At 38.5% G+C, this 17,816-nt stretch overlaps 1 protein-coding gene across 48 annotated transcripts in view; it reads right to left on the bottom strand.

Moving 5' to 3' along the window:
- Window positions 1-2,282: 2,282 nt before the first annotated feature.
- The window catches only part of LOC143908294 (uncharacterized), a 155,743-nt gene continuing 140,209 nt past the window's right edge, over window positions 2,283-17,816 (bottom strand). For 41 of the 48 annotated variants that reach the window (XM_077425870.1, XM_077425878.1, XM_077425883.1 and 38 more), the window contains 13 exons: window positions 17,004-17,193; window positions 16,402-16,748; window positions 13,880-14,062; window positions 11,960-12,418; window positions 10,266-10,445; window positions 9,475-9,791; window positions 9,067-9,301; window positions 8,844-8,965; window positions 8,525-8,766; window positions 8,322-8,445; window positions 7,845-8,182; window positions 4,452-4,705; window positions 2,283-4,276 (listed from right to left, as the gene is read on the bottom strand). In XM_077425870.1, the coding sequence (XP_077281996.1) occupies window positions 4,263-4,276; window positions 4,452-4,705; window positions 7,845-8,182; window positions 8,322-8,445; window positions 8,525-8,766; window positions 8,844-8,965; window positions 9,067-9,301; window positions 9,475-9,791; window positions 10,266-10,445; window positions 11,960-12,418; window positions 13,880-14,062; window positions 16,402-16,748; window positions 17,004-17,193 (3,005 nt within the window). In that variant the 3' untranslated portion in view covers window positions 2,283-4,262. The remainder of the gene's footprint in view (window positions 4,277-4,451; window positions 4,706-7,844; window positions 8,183-8,321; window positions 8,446-8,524; window positions 8,767-8,843; window positions 8,966-9,066; window positions 9,302-9,474; window positions 9,792-10,265; window positions 10,446-11,959; window positions 12,419-13,879; window positions 14,063-16,401; window positions 16,749-17,003; window positions 17,194-17,816) is intronic. The other 7 variants (XM_077425898.1, XM_077425859.1, XM_077425873.1 and 4 more) reach the window with 6 other exon arrangements.

The raw sequence follows: 17,816 nt of genomic DNA, 5'->3' as shown, positions 1-17,816 counted from the left end.
AGCCCCCATTCGTTGAAAATTTGCGTGCCAGGAGAAAAACACGTAATCGCGTATGGAAACTAAACGTCACGATGGAGGAGATACTTCTTCCGTTCATAAATTACAATATTCGTGAGCTACCCCCGTCGTTAAGCGAATGCGTGTTCCCCGTTGCGCGGTGGCTACGTGAAATTCATTTACGAAATTAATACCGCGGATTTGCTAAACGAAGAATTACTGCGTGTCCCGCGTCCGCCTTAATTGCACGAGCAATACTATTTGCGTCGGGCTGAAAATTGGTTCACAAGTTTTACATCGTTACTCTTTTACTTTCGAATTACTGTTACCGTATATAATCAATTAGTACATTTATTCTGTCGTCAAAGCCTTTTAAATTTTAGCAATCAAATATAAACTCTATTTTTAATGTTACCTATTTGGAAATTATTTCTTATAAAATATTTTTTGTTTTTGTATAAATATTGTTGTCGAAAACGATATTATTATTTATGGTAAATTAGTTAACATTTATATAAGTTAAAAGTCAAAATGATATGTGTATACATAATATATGTAGATATATTGTAAATTACGAGTGATAAACAGTGTGTAAAAGTTTCATTTCGTGCCGCGGTTTAATTTTCTGGAACGTTGAATCCGCAGGATGCTGCTCTCGTATCCGAAATCTTCATTTTGCCCAGAGGCGATCCTTTTCACCTCCACGGCCCGTAATAACGTGGCAAAAGAAGCCTGCGTATTACGTCGTTTGATTAATTAATTTACGCCGATGAAGCGCCGGATTATGAACCCCCGAGGCTGCAACCTTTCCCATTGCCTCGGCTCCCTCGCGAAGAAATGAAGTAAACAAATAATTCTGTCCGCTTTTCCAGCTGCCGTTATACACCTAATGGCATTAACATTAACCGTGACGACGGTTGCGCAGACAAGCAGATAATTGCATCGTGTAAATTTGCTAAACGGCGTTACTGCCGGTTCACGCGGAGATATGTCTTAACTCCCTCGAAATGGGCTTTTCAGTGCTGTTTGAAAGTTGTGTTTGTATAACATCATTATTCTCCAAATGGTTTTATTTTCTATATTATCAATTATTTATTGAAATTTTATCTAGCATATAGTTACATAGCAGAAAAATCTGAGTTCCATTTATTTCCATATTAGCGATATAAACAAAGATTTAATATTGATTTTACAAAATCTTGATATATTATAACAATGAATTTAATTTTACATAAAAGATGAAAACAACTTGTAACAATAAAGATCTTACCTTGATTTTCCGCATACTTATATTCAGTTGGTAGATTTCTAATCATCTTATATATAAATTACTTCATTAATTACTATGGGTTAATTTTATTAACAATGATAAAAATGATTTTACAAAATAAAAGAGTTCAAGCTGTCGCGATAAGAAAGACAAAGGAATCGTCTCCGTTGTGCCGTTGAACACGATTCTCGAGATAACAATGAATAATTGAGGAGGAAGAGACTCCAAAGGGCAGAAACACGCGAGGAAACGTCTAACACAGGGGAACTACTTTCTATGTTAGAAAGGAAGAAGCAGCATCGTATTCACGAGAGGCACGAAGGTACAAGCATTAGTTTTTGCAAGTGTGAGACTCGAGGGACGAGTTGCATCCACGATGCATCTCGGTGGCTGTGCCGTATTTCACCGCGTGAGGTTTGCAAGTCGACATTACTAGGAGAGGATCTGTTAGTTTCGGTAAGGTAAAGGTTTATAGTGCGGCGAGAAGAGTTTGCGCTACAGAGTACCGTTATAAATTGCTGCAACAACTGCAGTTGATATACTTTAGGTAGAATCACTGATGTTCCCCAGTGCGAAGCGATATATTAAACAGAATAATCATGTACAAGTATCATGAAGCAAAGAGGAAGGAGCAGGCAAAAAATCGGCACACATTTTGGATTTTTTTTTTTCAGTATTAAGTATTTATTACATACAAGCATTTTTTACAATATGAAGTATCCGGTTCTTTAGACATGACTGATGATATTTAGCATTTTTCTTCGTTATCGTATATTTAGAAACATTCTCTCGTACTCTATTTAATTACCATTATTATTAGATATATTATAGAATAGTTTTTAATAGAATCTCAACCAAATCTAATAAAAATAGTATAAGTGTACACGTGACGCAGGGGTAATATACGGTGTCCAAACGATTAATAAATATTGTCGAAAAAGAAGAACTAATATAAATAAGTTTCATACAACAAGTTGTAACGAATCGGGTTCGTTACAGCGTTGAAATTTTTACAAGGACAAACGCAGAGACAAATTCTCGTGTGAGAACGGGCGATAAAACGTGTCAATAAATCTGTCACTTTGCATGGTTTCGGGGTGTGTATACGCTTTTTCTGCTTATTTTCTTTTTAGTGATCGGACATTTTTAGTCATCGGGGACGTATGAACAAGTGACTCGCGATGCAACTTTGTATAAACACGCTCGCTCCAACAACTCTCGGTAAAAATATATATTAATCGTTTATAAGAAAATATATTGATTATATATGTGGACGAGAGACTTTTTCTCGACGCCCGAAAAACAAGTTGCAAATGCGAATAAGGAAAAAATCTCGAGCTTAAACAGAAAACGATGTTAACGAGAAGATTTCAATTTTATATTATATGCAATTCGATAAATCTACGCCGATTATGATAAAATGCGAATAAAGTAAAGAGCGAGGGGAAAAAAGGAGGATAAATTTCTCGCGCAAATATACGAGAAAAATTCAATAACAAACAATCTGTACACTAATCCTATCTTTCCTCTAACGTCGATATAATCGTTTTTCTCGATCGTGCTTTCCGAATAAAATTAGGATAACAGAAATGTCCGTTTCTCTATCCTCGTTATAAATAATCTGTCGTCGAACTCTACGTGATATCGTGAAATAGGGCGAGCGCAAAATATATAAAGCATGCTACCGATATATTTCACGTCTCATAATATTTTTATGTTGCAAATAATGACAAGTAGAACTCGCATTTTTTGGACATTGCACCAATATTCACTTTTGCGTTATGCATTAACGTTGCAGTATCGATCGTATTCACCTTTATCGAATAAAATGCGGTTAAATCCCATCTGTAGTATCTCTCGCGTAACAATTCTTACAATTAACGTTACTAGATCGTCACTCACCGTTAACTTATGCAGCGGCTATCTCACAAAGCAACCAGCGTTATCGTCATCGTCATCATCACAGGCTAGAGAATTTATGCACGATCCGCGAAAAAAAAAAACGTAACGATAGTGAAGTCTAGCGAATACCTAGAGTATATACCAATGTTAAGTAGGCCCTCGAAATGAAATACGATAAAAAGAAGAAAAGAAAAAAACAGTAAGATTGCTTGACTAGTGAGCGCACGCCCCGAAATCTGGTATAGAAGAAAAGTGTTTTCTTTTTCTCTATCCGTGCTACTTTTCCCCATCTCGTATCCGCAAGAATGTCTTTTATGTTGAAACACGATAACGCGCTTAGATCCGCTTGTGAAATTGTTATAAGATAGTACCATGCTACGTTATCTCTTATATGTTAGGGACATTCTCTAATCCGTCGTTTTGGCAGATACGTTCTCAGCGTTTGATCTGACTCCTTTCTATTTTATCCCTCTTCTTCTTTCGTTTCTTGTGCTATATTTATTCGTCATTTACTCTCTTCGCGTAATTTTCAATTCTCTCATCTCTATTGATTAACGCCTCAAAAATCTTACTTGTAATCTACACACATATACGTGTGTGGTAAGGGCGAAATCGTGTATACATGTGTGTTCGTGTATATATGTGAGAGAAAATAAATTTCATGTCGATTCGTTATCGTAAAATACGTCCGTGTATGAACATCCGAAAATGATGTGTTACAAACACAGGCCTCAACCCCTTTCCTTAAGAAAGTTATTTTCCTAATAGCGTACTACGACACACAGATTGAGTGTCCACACTTTGCTGTTACGCAATAATAATTAATTAACATTATATATTATTTTACACTTTTTTCTTCCCGGTGATGACGCTCAGAGCTCAGCATAATTGTGGGGCTTGGGGGATGGTCCTTGCGTCCTCGTTCACCGAGATATCCCCTTTACACATGATACGTCGCGCGACGGCGGTTATTTACATTATCATAAACAACAACGTCTCGTTCCGAATATAGCTATTGCTCGCTATGAGCAATTCGGTTATCAGTTGCCCAACTGCTCTTTCTCTGTTCGTCCGGGAACGTTTAAGAGACACCTTATGATAGTAGATCTGCGGAGAAAAAGAGAGACAGCATTTACACTAGAGTCTGTTATCCGTATCCTGTATTTTCAGTTAAAAAGTGATATATTAGTTTACTTAGTTATAGCATGCAGAGTTTCCAAACATAAAATCATAATTCTATTTTTCTTCTAAAAACGCTACAATAGAGATCAGGCTTACATACCTGGTACTTGGTTGTTATCCTGTGGCTTGTTGATGAAATTGTCTTGGAACGGATTGACATTGACATTAGCGGCGGCGAACCCCATTGGGGTAAACGGCATTGCCGCTGGATTCAGATTGGAGTTGAGGGTATCCTCGTTCGCCAGATTGGGCGTCAGTTCGAGTATCGGCCCGGTATCGTAGCCGCTACTGTTATTACTCAGAGTATCGAAGTCCGACAGGTCTAACAGGTTGTTGGTCACGTTGTTTTGCTTGCTACAAAACAAGCCAAATGAAAAACATACAAAGACTAAATTGACAGCCAGACATATGGATTAGGGACTACGACTTAAGCGACTATTCATGATCACTAATACAAAATCGCCGCCGCTAAATTAGCTAAGCCGATTGCGAGCGATTCGTTAATACCTCCAGACAGTTGAATCACTAAAACGAAATGAAACGGATTCGGACTTTGTCGAACAGGAACAAAGTTCGCGGTTCTATATACATCTAAAAAATGTTGTCAACTGAACGAAGCTAGATAAAGATAACTAAATAACGTATCGAGTAAATGTAAAGCGCTTATGCGTCAGTTTTGATGTTCTTTTGCCATCATCGATCATATGACTGCTCCTCCAATTGCAGACTTTGAATGCCTCGAGAGGCAACTATTTTGATGTAACTATATAAACAACTATTATAAGCGATTAAATCGGATAGAAATTGCTTTTATGCGTAGCAGTACTAACCGAGATAGTCCACAACTAGATAGTTTTGCGGTCCTTTGTGGTATCCAATATAAATCTTTCGCCTGCGTTTGGCCGAATAAAAAATTGGAATACATCTAATATATTACATATATTATTCTGTCGATGGATCGTAACAGGTTTCTGTTTAAACAACTATGGGAACCAGTTGATTAAATCGACACGTCAACCGTATAACTATAATAATCATAACTTGCTAGAACATATTACAGCAAAACAGCAAATACAGATCTAATTACATAAAAAATTGTATCACATTTGATCGAATCGTCGGATTAAGATATATATTAGAGAAGAAAATTCATGCCGCGTTTGGTCTTCTTCTTTCCTTTATCTTTTCTATACCTTTGTGTAGGATTCGTGGATGTGGTGCGCACATGAAGAGACGTTTTCTCACGAAAAAATACTATATCGGAAAATATGTGGAATAGTACATAGCAAAAGTAGGCAGTAAGTTGACATATACCGCGCTTGATGATGTACAATACACAAGCATGAGGAACGCAGACAATCATTGTGCAAGGAAAAGAACAAGCCACACCATATCAACGTTAGTTAACATGCATTGGTGATTTGTTACGAAGAGATTGTTACAAAAATCAATCGCACTTACGGTATATACGCACAACGGGTCAATAAATGGAAGAACACTTTTTAGTACCTAATTGGAGGAAAGATCAAAGAGAGATACTCAGCAAAGATGATATTTAAAAGTTATTACGCTACGTACTTATTGTACTACGAAAATATTAGTTGCGTTTTCCGTAAAGTAACTGCGATGCGTCATTGTCGCCACTTTGTGAAAGTCACGTTAACATTATTCATCCTTGCTGAGTTGGTATGTTGTGAAATCATAAAACGAAACGTTTCGATGACTCATTAGATTTATGCCGCTCTTGTCTCTCTTTACATTATATACACTGAGATTTATCTGTACGATTTAACACTAAGTATATTCTGCAGTTCTGTTAATATTTCTCTTAACGATTTCATGCTTTATGTACGATATTACATGACGTTCTTCCAACTCATTCATATAATACTTAATGACAATCGGAGTACGTACGCGATTCCCGTTATCTTTGATAATCCTAGCTAAAAATAGTATGTAAATTTGCCGTTAGTACATAGCTAAATATCAATTATAAAATATATGTAACTATTACAATAGGTGATACAATATACACTCTCGTACTTGCAATCTCATTATCATCGCGATAGTAGTGTTAGTCTCGTATAATTTGTTATTGATTAATATGTTGCTAATTGTGCAACTTGATCATATCGTAAACGGCGAGTCGCAATGGCGTGCTTATTATGTCCGTCAACCGTTGTTCTGGCTACTTTTGCAATGTACATACATACGCGTGGGTCACTCAGAATATTTGCATGAAGCGATAAATGTCGGTGAAATTAATGTTAATAGGCAGTTCCTTCCTGTCTCAGGAAAGCGCAATATATATATAAACTTTTTTACTAAATAACTGTTTAATAATGTGTACATATATATATGTATATAACTTTGAAACTTAATTTCATTTTAATAGTTAACCGACATTACAAGACATATTGTAAATAACGTAATTCATTATATACAAAGCCTTTGATAATAAAGTTTTTACGAATACATCTAACAATTTCACATTCAACCACAAATAAAGGTTCAAATAATTGCTCTTTCGGAATTTGATAGAATCCCTCTTACGTACGTATACAAATCTAAAACTCGAAATAATCGATCTGTTTGTGGTGAGATAATGATTCATTGCGATTTAGAATTTTTATCACACCTATTTACAAATAAAATCGTATAATATGTTTAATTTAATACATTCAGCGTGGCACGCATTCTCTGTGGACTAAATTATACAGGGCACCCAAGAAATCTTTATACAGAAATTTATATTTTTAATAGATGCCATAGTAATATTGATTTCTTGATTTTCTGTAACGCGTAGATCTTTTTAAATGTTATGTAAATAATAATTTTATATATTTAAAGATTTTACATGCAATATTTAAAAGTTGATCCTCTTATTTCGGGTTAGTCAGCTATCTTACGTGTATGATATTTATACGCTTGTTCTTTTTCCGATCGAGTAGCTATACGGCCAACCTTTTGATTATATCAATAATCAGTTCAGTTTAATTACATAGTATATTGGCTAGTATTGCGCAATTACTTGTGACCTGTAAAAATGTAAGTGATCGACGTGTTGCACTTCACCTATCTGTCAATAATTACTTCTTAATTCATTATTTAATTAATTCCTGATTAATTAAATATAATAGAAGATTGTTTGAGTTAATTTTTGCATTATGCTTATAAGATATTTTTGCAATTACGCAAAAAACCTTCTCGATATTACATTCTTCAATATATTTTAATATTTTTTGATCGTATAGTAATCGGATTCTAATAGCATACATATGTCACATCTAAAATTGATCTTGGGCGCTTTTGAGAATCGCGTCGGAAATTACATGTCTCAATGCCTAATTAAATACGCGTTACCGAAACAAGCTATTACTATGGTATTATTGTCCATCGATCTAACGAGAAGAGACGTAAGATTTTTTTTGACTTTCGATCGACGACGGTATAACACGTTTACGATTCCGCGGTTTAGAATTGGTATACTTACACAGTGGCATTGTCCAGCGTAATCGATTGACTGTTGATACCGTTCCCGTGATTCGTATGATGACCGTTCAACTCTCCTTCAACGTTACCCTGATTATTATCCAATACAATTTTACTTTCGTTAATGCCGTTGCTATGTGTCGTGCCGTTGTGCACTATGTCCGGTGCAGGTACGCTATTTTCCGTGTGATGCGCCCGCTGCTCGCCGCTGATAAATTGCTGAGTCGCCTCGGAAATTAAACTGGCTGTCATGACGTCGTCACCTTTACCGTCCGGTACTGGTTTGTTCTCGTCAGTAGGGCTATCTTCTTTTAGCTTGTCGCCATCACCGCCCTCTCCCTGTACATATTCAACATAAAATTATCTTTTAATTTTGCATTTATTTATGTAAAATTCTGGACAAATTGTTCTAATATGATTAATTAAAATGTTTTAATTTAATTGAAAGATATATTTGATGTCTCTAATGCAGACGCACCTTGGCAGACGTATTGCTTTGATTTTTGCCTCTAGTCCTAAGCATAATCGCCTCGACTCGTTTGCGTCTGGCATTGCGCTCCTCTTCTTCCTTCTTAAGCTTCTCAGCCATTTCGATTCGTTGTCTGTAATTTAAACGTATGGATATTATTAATCTATCACGAGTTGTTCAAAACAGAAAAAAAGAATATTCTTTAGACCAACCTTTCTGCTTCTTCTCTCGCTTTGCGTTCTGCTTCTTCTTTCTCTTGTTTCTGACGAGCTTCTTCTTCTCTTTTTCTTCTATCCTCTTCCTCGCGACGTTTAGCTTCCTCGATTGCCAATTGCAATCGCTGTTCCTCTGCCTCTCGAGCTTCATTAGCTAAGCGTATAGTTTCTTCCTCCAGACGACGTTGCTCTTCTTCCTCCGCGCGCAATCTCTCAGCTTCTAGACGCGCTTCTTCTTCCTGCGGAAATTGTCCCCGTAAGATAACAGATGTAAAGACCAAGTCGGTCTAATATTAAATTGATTTATAGATGGTACCTGTCGCTGACGTTCCAATTCCGCTTCTCGTTCCGCTTGTTCGCGAGCTAATCTCCTACGCTCAGCCAAAGCGGCCTTTGCTTCCTCTTCAGTGGTGATTCTGATTTTCGCGATCATCGAAGCTGTAGAGCGAATCATTAATAAAAATAGACATCCGCCATTAACAGTCAAGAGCTTGTAACAAACGATCGTTCAATCTCGATAAAATTTCAATTAATCATACCTGACATGTCGACCTGCTCATCCACTTCACCTTCAAGCTTGGTTTCAGTCATCTCTGGCGATTTCTTCTCCTGTTTGTTCTCTTCCTTTTTAACAACTTTCGACGGTTCTTCCGCAATAGCACCCGACAGATTCTCTTGCATTAAATTAGTTTCGTCTTTGACTTGTTTGCTTGCCGACACAGGTTCCATCGCTACCTTTACATCGTTGGTTATAGATTCGACAACATTCGCTTCCTGTTGTTAAAATAAAAATTAGAAATTAAATATACGTTTTTTACCGCGTAAGAAAAAGTAGATATCTATATATTGAAATGTTGGAACAAAGAAATATTTAATTTACTTTAAATATTTAAGATATACGTAGAATAAAATTATGTTCCAACGTATCAACATAGAGTAAAATTTACCTGCGTCTTTTCGCTACCCTGATCCTTCTTTTCCTCGTGTTTGTCTTCCGATTTCACATCTTGCGTCTCTTTACCCTCATCCTGCTTTATGATTTCCGCGTTAGTTTCGCGGATGAGCGGTACGTGCTCAACTCCAGGACTTTGCAGAGGTGTCGCTTTCGGAGTTATTCGCGGTGATGACTTGGCATTCTTGATTAATTTCTCCGTCGGCTTCCTCACTTCCGCGGCTTTGGGTGTAGAAGGTTTCTTTGGAGTGCTATGGACCTTTGGCAGTGGTGGCTTTGAATCCTTCGTTAATTTCATATCACCCACCAGATCTGCGATAACGAGAACAATCGGGGTATTTTCTTTTCTATACGCGCCAAGTCTTCTTGAGTATATACAGTATTTACATGTGCAATATTAGCAATCTAATGATTAAAAATAATATATACAAATACAAAAGGCTGATAATAGAAATTTGAAAGAGAGAAATCTCGTAAAAAAATAATAAAAATATAAATTAGTAAAAAAAAGAGAAAATATATATATGGAAAAAAATTTCGGATGAAGTCGAAATGTGTTTAAAGTTCTTGTCATATTTTTTCAGGCGTGTATATATACATGTTTGAATCCTTTCAAGATATTTGGATTACAGATTAGAAAAATAATTTTCATCGATTATATTAATCTTCTTTTCGACCTAACTACTCCAACTTTCTTTTCTTTTTTTTCCTGGTCCTCTCGCTGATCTTCGGCGATCTGATCTGAAAGGGTCGGTAGGAGGAGAAAAGTAAAATAAGCATGCTCACTGTGTTTCTCTGTGACCGAGACACCGGTACCGGCAATAGAAGCAGGCCGCGGTCGGCGCGACGCGGCCGTGCGGGTACGCAGATTGACGTTACTGCTGCCCACGCTGCTGGCACTCTGCTGGCTCATGGAGCTGTGCGGTCGGGACGGGCTGTTGGGTGTCACTTCGCCGCTGCGGATACCTACGCGCACCCACCCAAGATAAGTAATCTATTGATCTTTTCGCCGGAGACACACACTGATTGAACGCGATCGCGCGGATCTCTCGGTAGAGAAGCACGGCGGTGCGAATAATAAATTTCCTGCTCGTACTTTTCACATATCGAGATCGTGTCGCGCTTGTAACGTTGTTGTGACGAACGCAACGTGTAGCAAAGCGAACAGTAAGAAACCGAAACGCAAGCACCGCCACCGAGTGCAGTCCGTGAGTATAAAAAAAAATAAAGCTGGAAAAATTGAAACAAAAAAGTGAGCCAATATAAAGAAGAAAAATTAAGCCAACAGAATGAGAAAAATTAAATCATAATCGCGCAAAATAAAAAGGGTTTGTAATGAATGTAGTGAATTAACTAGGAATAAATTGCACACTAAATACAAATATTATATATATAATGTATAATACTAAGTGAATTGCGAGATAAGTTACGTAGTGATATAATAAGATATAAGAAAAACGTGCAGCTTACCGAGATATTAGCTCATACCTTCACCCGTTGTACCGAAAAGCCGTTGAGAGATCTTCCTTATTAAGGAGCGTTGTTAATCAATTCGAAAGTTAAAGAGCCGGCTGCATCAAAATCGGCAATGCGCTGAGAATGCTTAATTAAATTATCTTCATCTGCATTATTAATTTAGCCTTTCTTTAATTAATGCAGATCGTTGATGCAACCGGCTCTTGACGTTAAAAGAGTCTGCCATCAGAACATGATATTAAAAAGTATATTAAAACTTTTGAAAATGGGTTAGTCACCGATGAGAAAGTATAATAAATATAGAAAAGTGTATCAAAACGACGAACTAGAATAATTAATGTTTTGCAGCTTGAAATTAGAAGGAAAACATTTTTCCTTTTATCTTCACGCCGCGAGATGAAGTTGGTCGAACCGATTGACTTACAAAGACTCCTTTTCACACTTATTCATACATGTGTGCACCCAACTCTGATTTGAAGTTCTCTAGACAGTGAGTGCATTCATGTGTTGTTTTTTTTCTTTAACTTCGATTCATGAAATCATTCCTTATTCTGTCGAAGACCATGCGTCGATCTAGCTTACGAAGTTTGCCACTAATTGTAAGCGATGATTAGTCCGACTGTATACAGCGACAAAAGTCAACTAGTAAATTAGTACAAAGCGAAACGGGTGATTAATTATTCGGGGAAAAGCTGATCGGAGAAAATCGACATTATATCGCACAAAGAGAATATTAAGTATTTTTTAACGAGATAAATTTACAAAACTGTGATTTACGTGTAGAAACAACGTGATTTATTATTAAGCTATCGCTTAACTACTTCATCTATAATAATTATAAACGATTAAGGATAAGATCTACGCTCTCTTAGTGCAAACAATGGAAGAATTGCCGGTTTATTTCGTGGGAAATCGCGCGAGAGATACTTTCGCTATGTACAGAAGCTTGATTCAGTGGAGGATTCGAAGGTGGTCGAGTTGAGTGCACGGTCACACACACTTACCTTGCTGCTGCTGGGCCTGCTGGTGCTCGCGGGCCTTACGGCGCAGTCTTTCGGCGCGGGTGGGTCTGGGCATAGGCGCCGCGCCCGGTAGCGTGCCCATGCTGCGCGAGTTATCGGAGCGTTTTAGGCTCTTGGCTCCGCCGGGCGCGGCCAAGTGCGACATGCTGCGACTCATGCTAGAAGCGCTCTGCAGAGGCTGGCTTTGCTGTTGCTCCGTCAACGTGCCGAGTTGCTGCTCGGCCGTGCGTTTCCTAGGCTGCGCCAGCTGGTCCAGCCTCGACATGGAGTAAGTCCTACCTGGCGAGCGTGTGAAGGCCTTGGCGCTGGAACTGCGTGCCGTCGACGGCGGGCCGTCGCGCGGGGATGGTATCGTCGGCATGAGGTCGGTGCGTCTCCTGTTGACACGTAGATAAACCGAGGTCGGAGTGCTGGGCGTGCCACCACCGTCGCTATCGTCACCTGCAAAGAGTCTCGCTTAGGGTTTGCCGCCCGTACTGCGAAACGAGCAACGTCCGTCGATTCGTGCGGATACGCGGCGCGGCTCGTTCAATGGAGATACGCACACTCGAGTAAAGAGTTTCTCTGACGCGCCAACTCGGTCGCATCCGGATCTTTATTTCTCCCTTTTTTTTTCGCTACTTGCGGCTGTGTTGCTTTGCTTTTCATGCTGTGTGGCACGTGAGGATGACGCGGAGAAGTACACCGAGAGAAATTTTACTCGGAATTGCATGGGTGTAAAGTATATTTGTGTTTTGCTCAAAATTCTAATGTATTAAAGAGTTAGTGCATTTTTTGATAAATAATTGAAGGAAGAAGAGATTACAGAGCAAAAAAAATATTTTTTTTTTAAATTTTTATGAAAAATATTCTCTCAATGTACGTAAATCGCTATGTATTAAAGCGCATGTAACTATTTCAGTTTCAAATTAGTGTAGTCATGCTGCATAAATTTTAAGTGTAAAGGAAAATATATTACGATATCCTCTGTATAAGCGATACATTAGAGGATACATAGGAACATTTAATAAAGATAACATTCAATTGAACAACATCTAAAAATACAGCCAGAAGTCCATCTGTGCAAGCACAAAACTTTATACTACTGACGATTATAAGTCTGCATGAAATTAACGAAATCATTAACTACCGGTTAATTCGAACTACGGTTTAGATTCTTAACTTAGTCTGCTACAGCGTGAAATAATATTACTCTTTTATTGCTAAACTACAGTTTAAATTCTATCACGTAGTAAATTATCATATAATTTTAAGTTATGTAATTACTAGTAAACTGATAGTCTAATGTTGAACTGATACACATGTATATAATATAGAATAGATACATATATAATTTAATGTAATGAATGAAAGATCGGTCGTGACTGATAGTCGTCCTATTATTCGCGACGAATTCATTAACAAATAACACTGAGCTACGTATTACTGACTGGCAAAGATACGGCTTGCAAAATGCAACTAAATATTAATAGTGTCTAGTGATTAGTTTGTGTTAGTAACGAGATTAAGGAATTGCATACGGATAGACAAACTAACGACACACTGTTGCGTGATATTGGTTGCCACGTGGTTTCGCCCACAAGTGGCTACAGTAAATCGTAAAATCCACCTGATACCAATACCATACAATCGGGAAGGGAACTACGGAATGAGAGAAAAGTGCGCGCGGGATATGCTTTCATGATATTAAACGAACGTGACATGCGTCGATAGAGTGTATGGTGAAGTAAATGAAAAAACGCAATGAGACGTAGAACACAAGAGAGAAAGGGAGAGAGTCCGACGAGAGCGAGTGCTAGAAACAAAAACGAGAGGTAAAGGATCGACAATATTCATTCTTGAGACGAACAGAAACGGATCTCTCCCGGTTTTCTTGCAGGCTTCTGAGACATCAGGACTCACCACTGGCAACCCGCTGAATCATGGGACGCCTAGTGTCGCTATCGGACTTATCATCGACGGCAAAGATGTCGGTTGTGGGGGGCAGAGAGAGGCTGGCTCTCTTATGGTTGGCAGGAGTTAAGGGGGGATCGGGGCTAGAATTCCAATTGAACACCTCGTACATAGACGAGGACATTCTCATATCTGCGAACAAACCATTCAACGCAACGCAAATATTAGGTGTTCCGCGAAAAATCTTTTAAATGGGGGGGGGGGCAGGAATGAGAAAAATAGGACGGGAAAGCATAAGTATCAGCGTGAGTTAGATACAGTGCCGATCGCACGCGTGTTATCTCTCATTATTTTTTTTCCGTACACCTCGCTATGCACAACCACCACCGATAAGTAGGTACAGATCATAACCAAGGGAAGAAGTATATCAGAGAGAAAACGTAGAAAAATTATTTCTTGGTTCCCTAAATAAAAAAAAAATTCTAATTTTCGTTTCCTTTCAGTGGTTTCCAGAATAATATTTCTTTAAAGAAAGAAAAAAAAAGAGAGTATATGCTCGGATAGGAAAGAATGTGGATGAAGATGCGGCGTTTACAGAGTGAATGCCAACCGAGCAATCTGTGTGCAGTGTAAAAGTAAAAACAAATGATGTCGTGTAAAAAGCAAAACTTGCGACTCATATCGCGCTCAAGACGTTCTCAACACTCGCCGTGTAACCAATCTCAAGCTGAAAATACGTAATACGTGAATTCGGCGGTCATTTAAAGGGATATGCCACAAGAGTGTACACAGAATAGGCTATAGAAAGTGTAAACCTGAAAGTAAAGAACCAAAAATAAAATTTACGCTATGGGCAAGATCGCGTTACAGAGTCTAAGAAGTGCTGGAACAATCGTTCTTTCATGCTTCGCGGTGTCGTCTTCGCCGTGAGCAATTGTGAGCGAAAGTGCTTCGTGCGACGGCGATTCTATATGATTTATATCGCAATTTCTTTTGATTTAATCGGCTATTTAAGAACTGAAACACGCAATTTAATTATTCGACATTTAATTTTACAGCGAGGTAATTTAATCATTTCATCTATTCATTAATTTCTTTAATCATAATAATTCATATATTTTATCACGATTATCTCAATTACTTTTTGCATTTCACATCGTGATAACAATACAACGAATATGTGAGCAACGAAACGCAGATTGAATTCTACAGCAAGTGCACCGTAAAATTTTGTTTATCACGCATCTCGTACGATGGAGTTTCTTCCTACCTCGTAAATGGCAGTATCGATTGCCACTAAGAAAAATATATCCGCTATCAAAGGTATCGGAAGCGATCGTGCGTAAAGTATAGGCTGCACGAAGACGCGAGTCTCGTTTATCCGGCTAGCTCTGAAAACCGACGTGACATAGAAATATTCTCGTAGCGACGACGCGATTAAACGACACCATCCCTCATGAATCCCTCGGCGACGGGAAGAACGATTGTAGGCCCATACGACAAACATCAATCATCGATACATACGCCGGATACGTTCAAGTAAATAGGGCGGAGCAAGCAAATGTGGGAACGCAGGACGTGAATTCACCGACACGATTTATTCCTTCGGAGCGTATCGTCAGATTTATCTCGCTTCGAATAACAACTACCGATAAGTGCAAAAAGATTAACTTACGAAATACTGTCGTATATTGAATTGCAAGTTGGCTTAACTGTCATTAATCAGTCGCCGTCCGGTCTCGATCTTCCTCATTATACGATACATACGTAGCATAAATTAAGTGTCGCGATCTAGATTTATACTCACATTAAGGTAAATCCATTTCCGAGTCGCTCATCATGCGTGTTCACATCAACGCTGTTGATTCGACGCCCGATTGAATTTACGGTAAACACTAATTTGCATTCTACTGGTGCACGGTGCAAAACAGATACCACGCGTGTATTATTCACCCGCCGTATGCGAGATGCAGAAAAGCCTTTAACGCTTTCAGCTGCTACTGGGCTACTTCATACTATGTACGCGCGAATATTTTATTCCTTGTAAATTATATATTTGAATCTCCATCTTTGATAAATCGAGAAAGCGTCTCATATTATTTACAATTCGTTACAAGCATATGGACGAAAAATGATGAGAAATTGATTAAATCGAGACTAAAATTTATCGGCATTCGTAATGTAGAGGCTTGGAAAATAAAATGCTCGCGTAAAATTTGGTTGAATCAAATTTGCATCTTGTATATGTATAGAGCGATATAGAATACGAAAGTGAACTATTCATAAATATTTCAAATTCTATTGAGAATCTACTGGAGAGTTTCCGAGTGAGAATTGAGAATTGTTCTCGCAGAACAGAACGCTCAAGTATGTAGCAAGTTTAACGTCGCGCGCTGAAAGGGTTAATCGAATTTCCATGTGCGATGTGCAGCTAACGTGTTCGCATCGACGCTCTTCTTTTCTTGCCGATTGATCTTCAATAAGTGAATTCGCGTAATTCGTTCGGTATTTGAAGGAATATGTCGACTGACCTTCGCCCGGCTTCCGGTCGAGTCCGCCGGCGGAAGTGGCCCGTTTCTTGCTGCCGTCGAGCTCTCTTTCGGAGGACCTCCTGGTGAGAGGCTGCGCAGCAGAGAACATCATGACATTGGTAGTGGAGGTGGCTCTGCGGGTGCCCCAGAAAGTAGAGCCGCCGGTGTCGGCAGGCTCCAGCATCCGCGGTGTAGAGCTGCCGAACGCGAAGACGATGTGCGATCTCTCGTTTCTCCTCCTCGCCTCGATGCGCGCCTCCCTCTCCTGATTCTTGCGGAGGATAGCCTCCCGTCTCTCTCGCTCCGCCTCGCATATCAGCCGTTTTCTCTCCTCGACTTGATTTCGTCTGCGCGAAAAAGCGACGAAACATGTCAAGACATAACAATTTCAGATGAAACTTTTAAGAGTCGAACGAGCCTAGATTTATTTCTTTTGCGTATAGCAGATGCATAAACTCTTTCCAAACATTTCCAGATAATCAATGGAAAAAGGATTTGCTATAGAGCAGCTAGAGCTATGTTCTTGAAATTGTATATATGAAATTGATTAATTGGATTAATTAATTAGATTCTCTTAATTATGGGATTTTGAATTAACAAACCTGTCGTTATCACGCGATCTGAGCTCATCGATTCGTCTTCGTCGTTCTTCCTCACGCTGCTCACGGAAGCGTTGCGCGGCGAGAGCCTGCTGCCTGAGTTCCTCCAACTTCCGCTGCCGCTCCTCGTTCTGCCTCTCGCGGACGAGCTTCGCTCTGTCCAATTCCTTCGAGCTTCCCGTCGACTCCCGTCCTGTGAACAACGCGAGGCGAACATATTAGTATCTGCCTGTCCAAATGCAACTAATGCAAATGCTGAGTTTGTATCGATTATTTTTCGCAAACAAGTGAATTCAATTAGAGATCAACGCATTTTCTTTTAGAATATTATACAAAGTTTTTAATCGCATTTCTTCACTCAATTACATATTTAGTAATAGAAATTTCAAGTTAAGCAGGTTTAATTACCATTAAAACAATTTACAATCGAAATTGTAAAAGATTGTTCTAAGTCATAAATAAAAGATAATTTAGAAATAAATAATTTTAAACAATTTTCGAAGTAAATGTAATGTAATAAGAGCCTATCGAGAGAAAGTAACATTATCAAATAGTGTCATAAATAATTAATTGTTAAAAGTAACTGAAAGAATGTGTGTATATGTGTGTAAAGGAACAAGAGTTATCTTGATTACAAGGGAATCTTATCTCACACTTTTCTTAACAATACGGAAAGATAGAGTATATATGTATATGGGACAAATAATACATCGGGATGGTAATAAAAATAGCTATTTACAAAACAAAATATTCATTCAGAGAATCTCACATGATAAAAGGCGCGATTAGAGAGAGATAATGTCCAACATATAAATA

This window comes from Temnothorax americanus, unplaced genomic scaffold (genome assembly GCF_048541705.1).
Source record: "Temnothorax americanus isolate GAGA-0224 unplaced genomic scaffold, ASM4854170v1 Scaffold91, whole genome shotgun sequence".
In the NCBI taxonomy this organism is placed as follows: domain Eukaryota; kingdom Metazoa; phylum Arthropoda; class Insecta; order Hymenoptera; family Formicidae; genus Temnothorax; species Temnothorax americanus.
The sequence above is the reverse complement of the archived record's forward strand: the minus strand, read 5'-3'. Positions and strand labels throughout refer to the sequence as shown.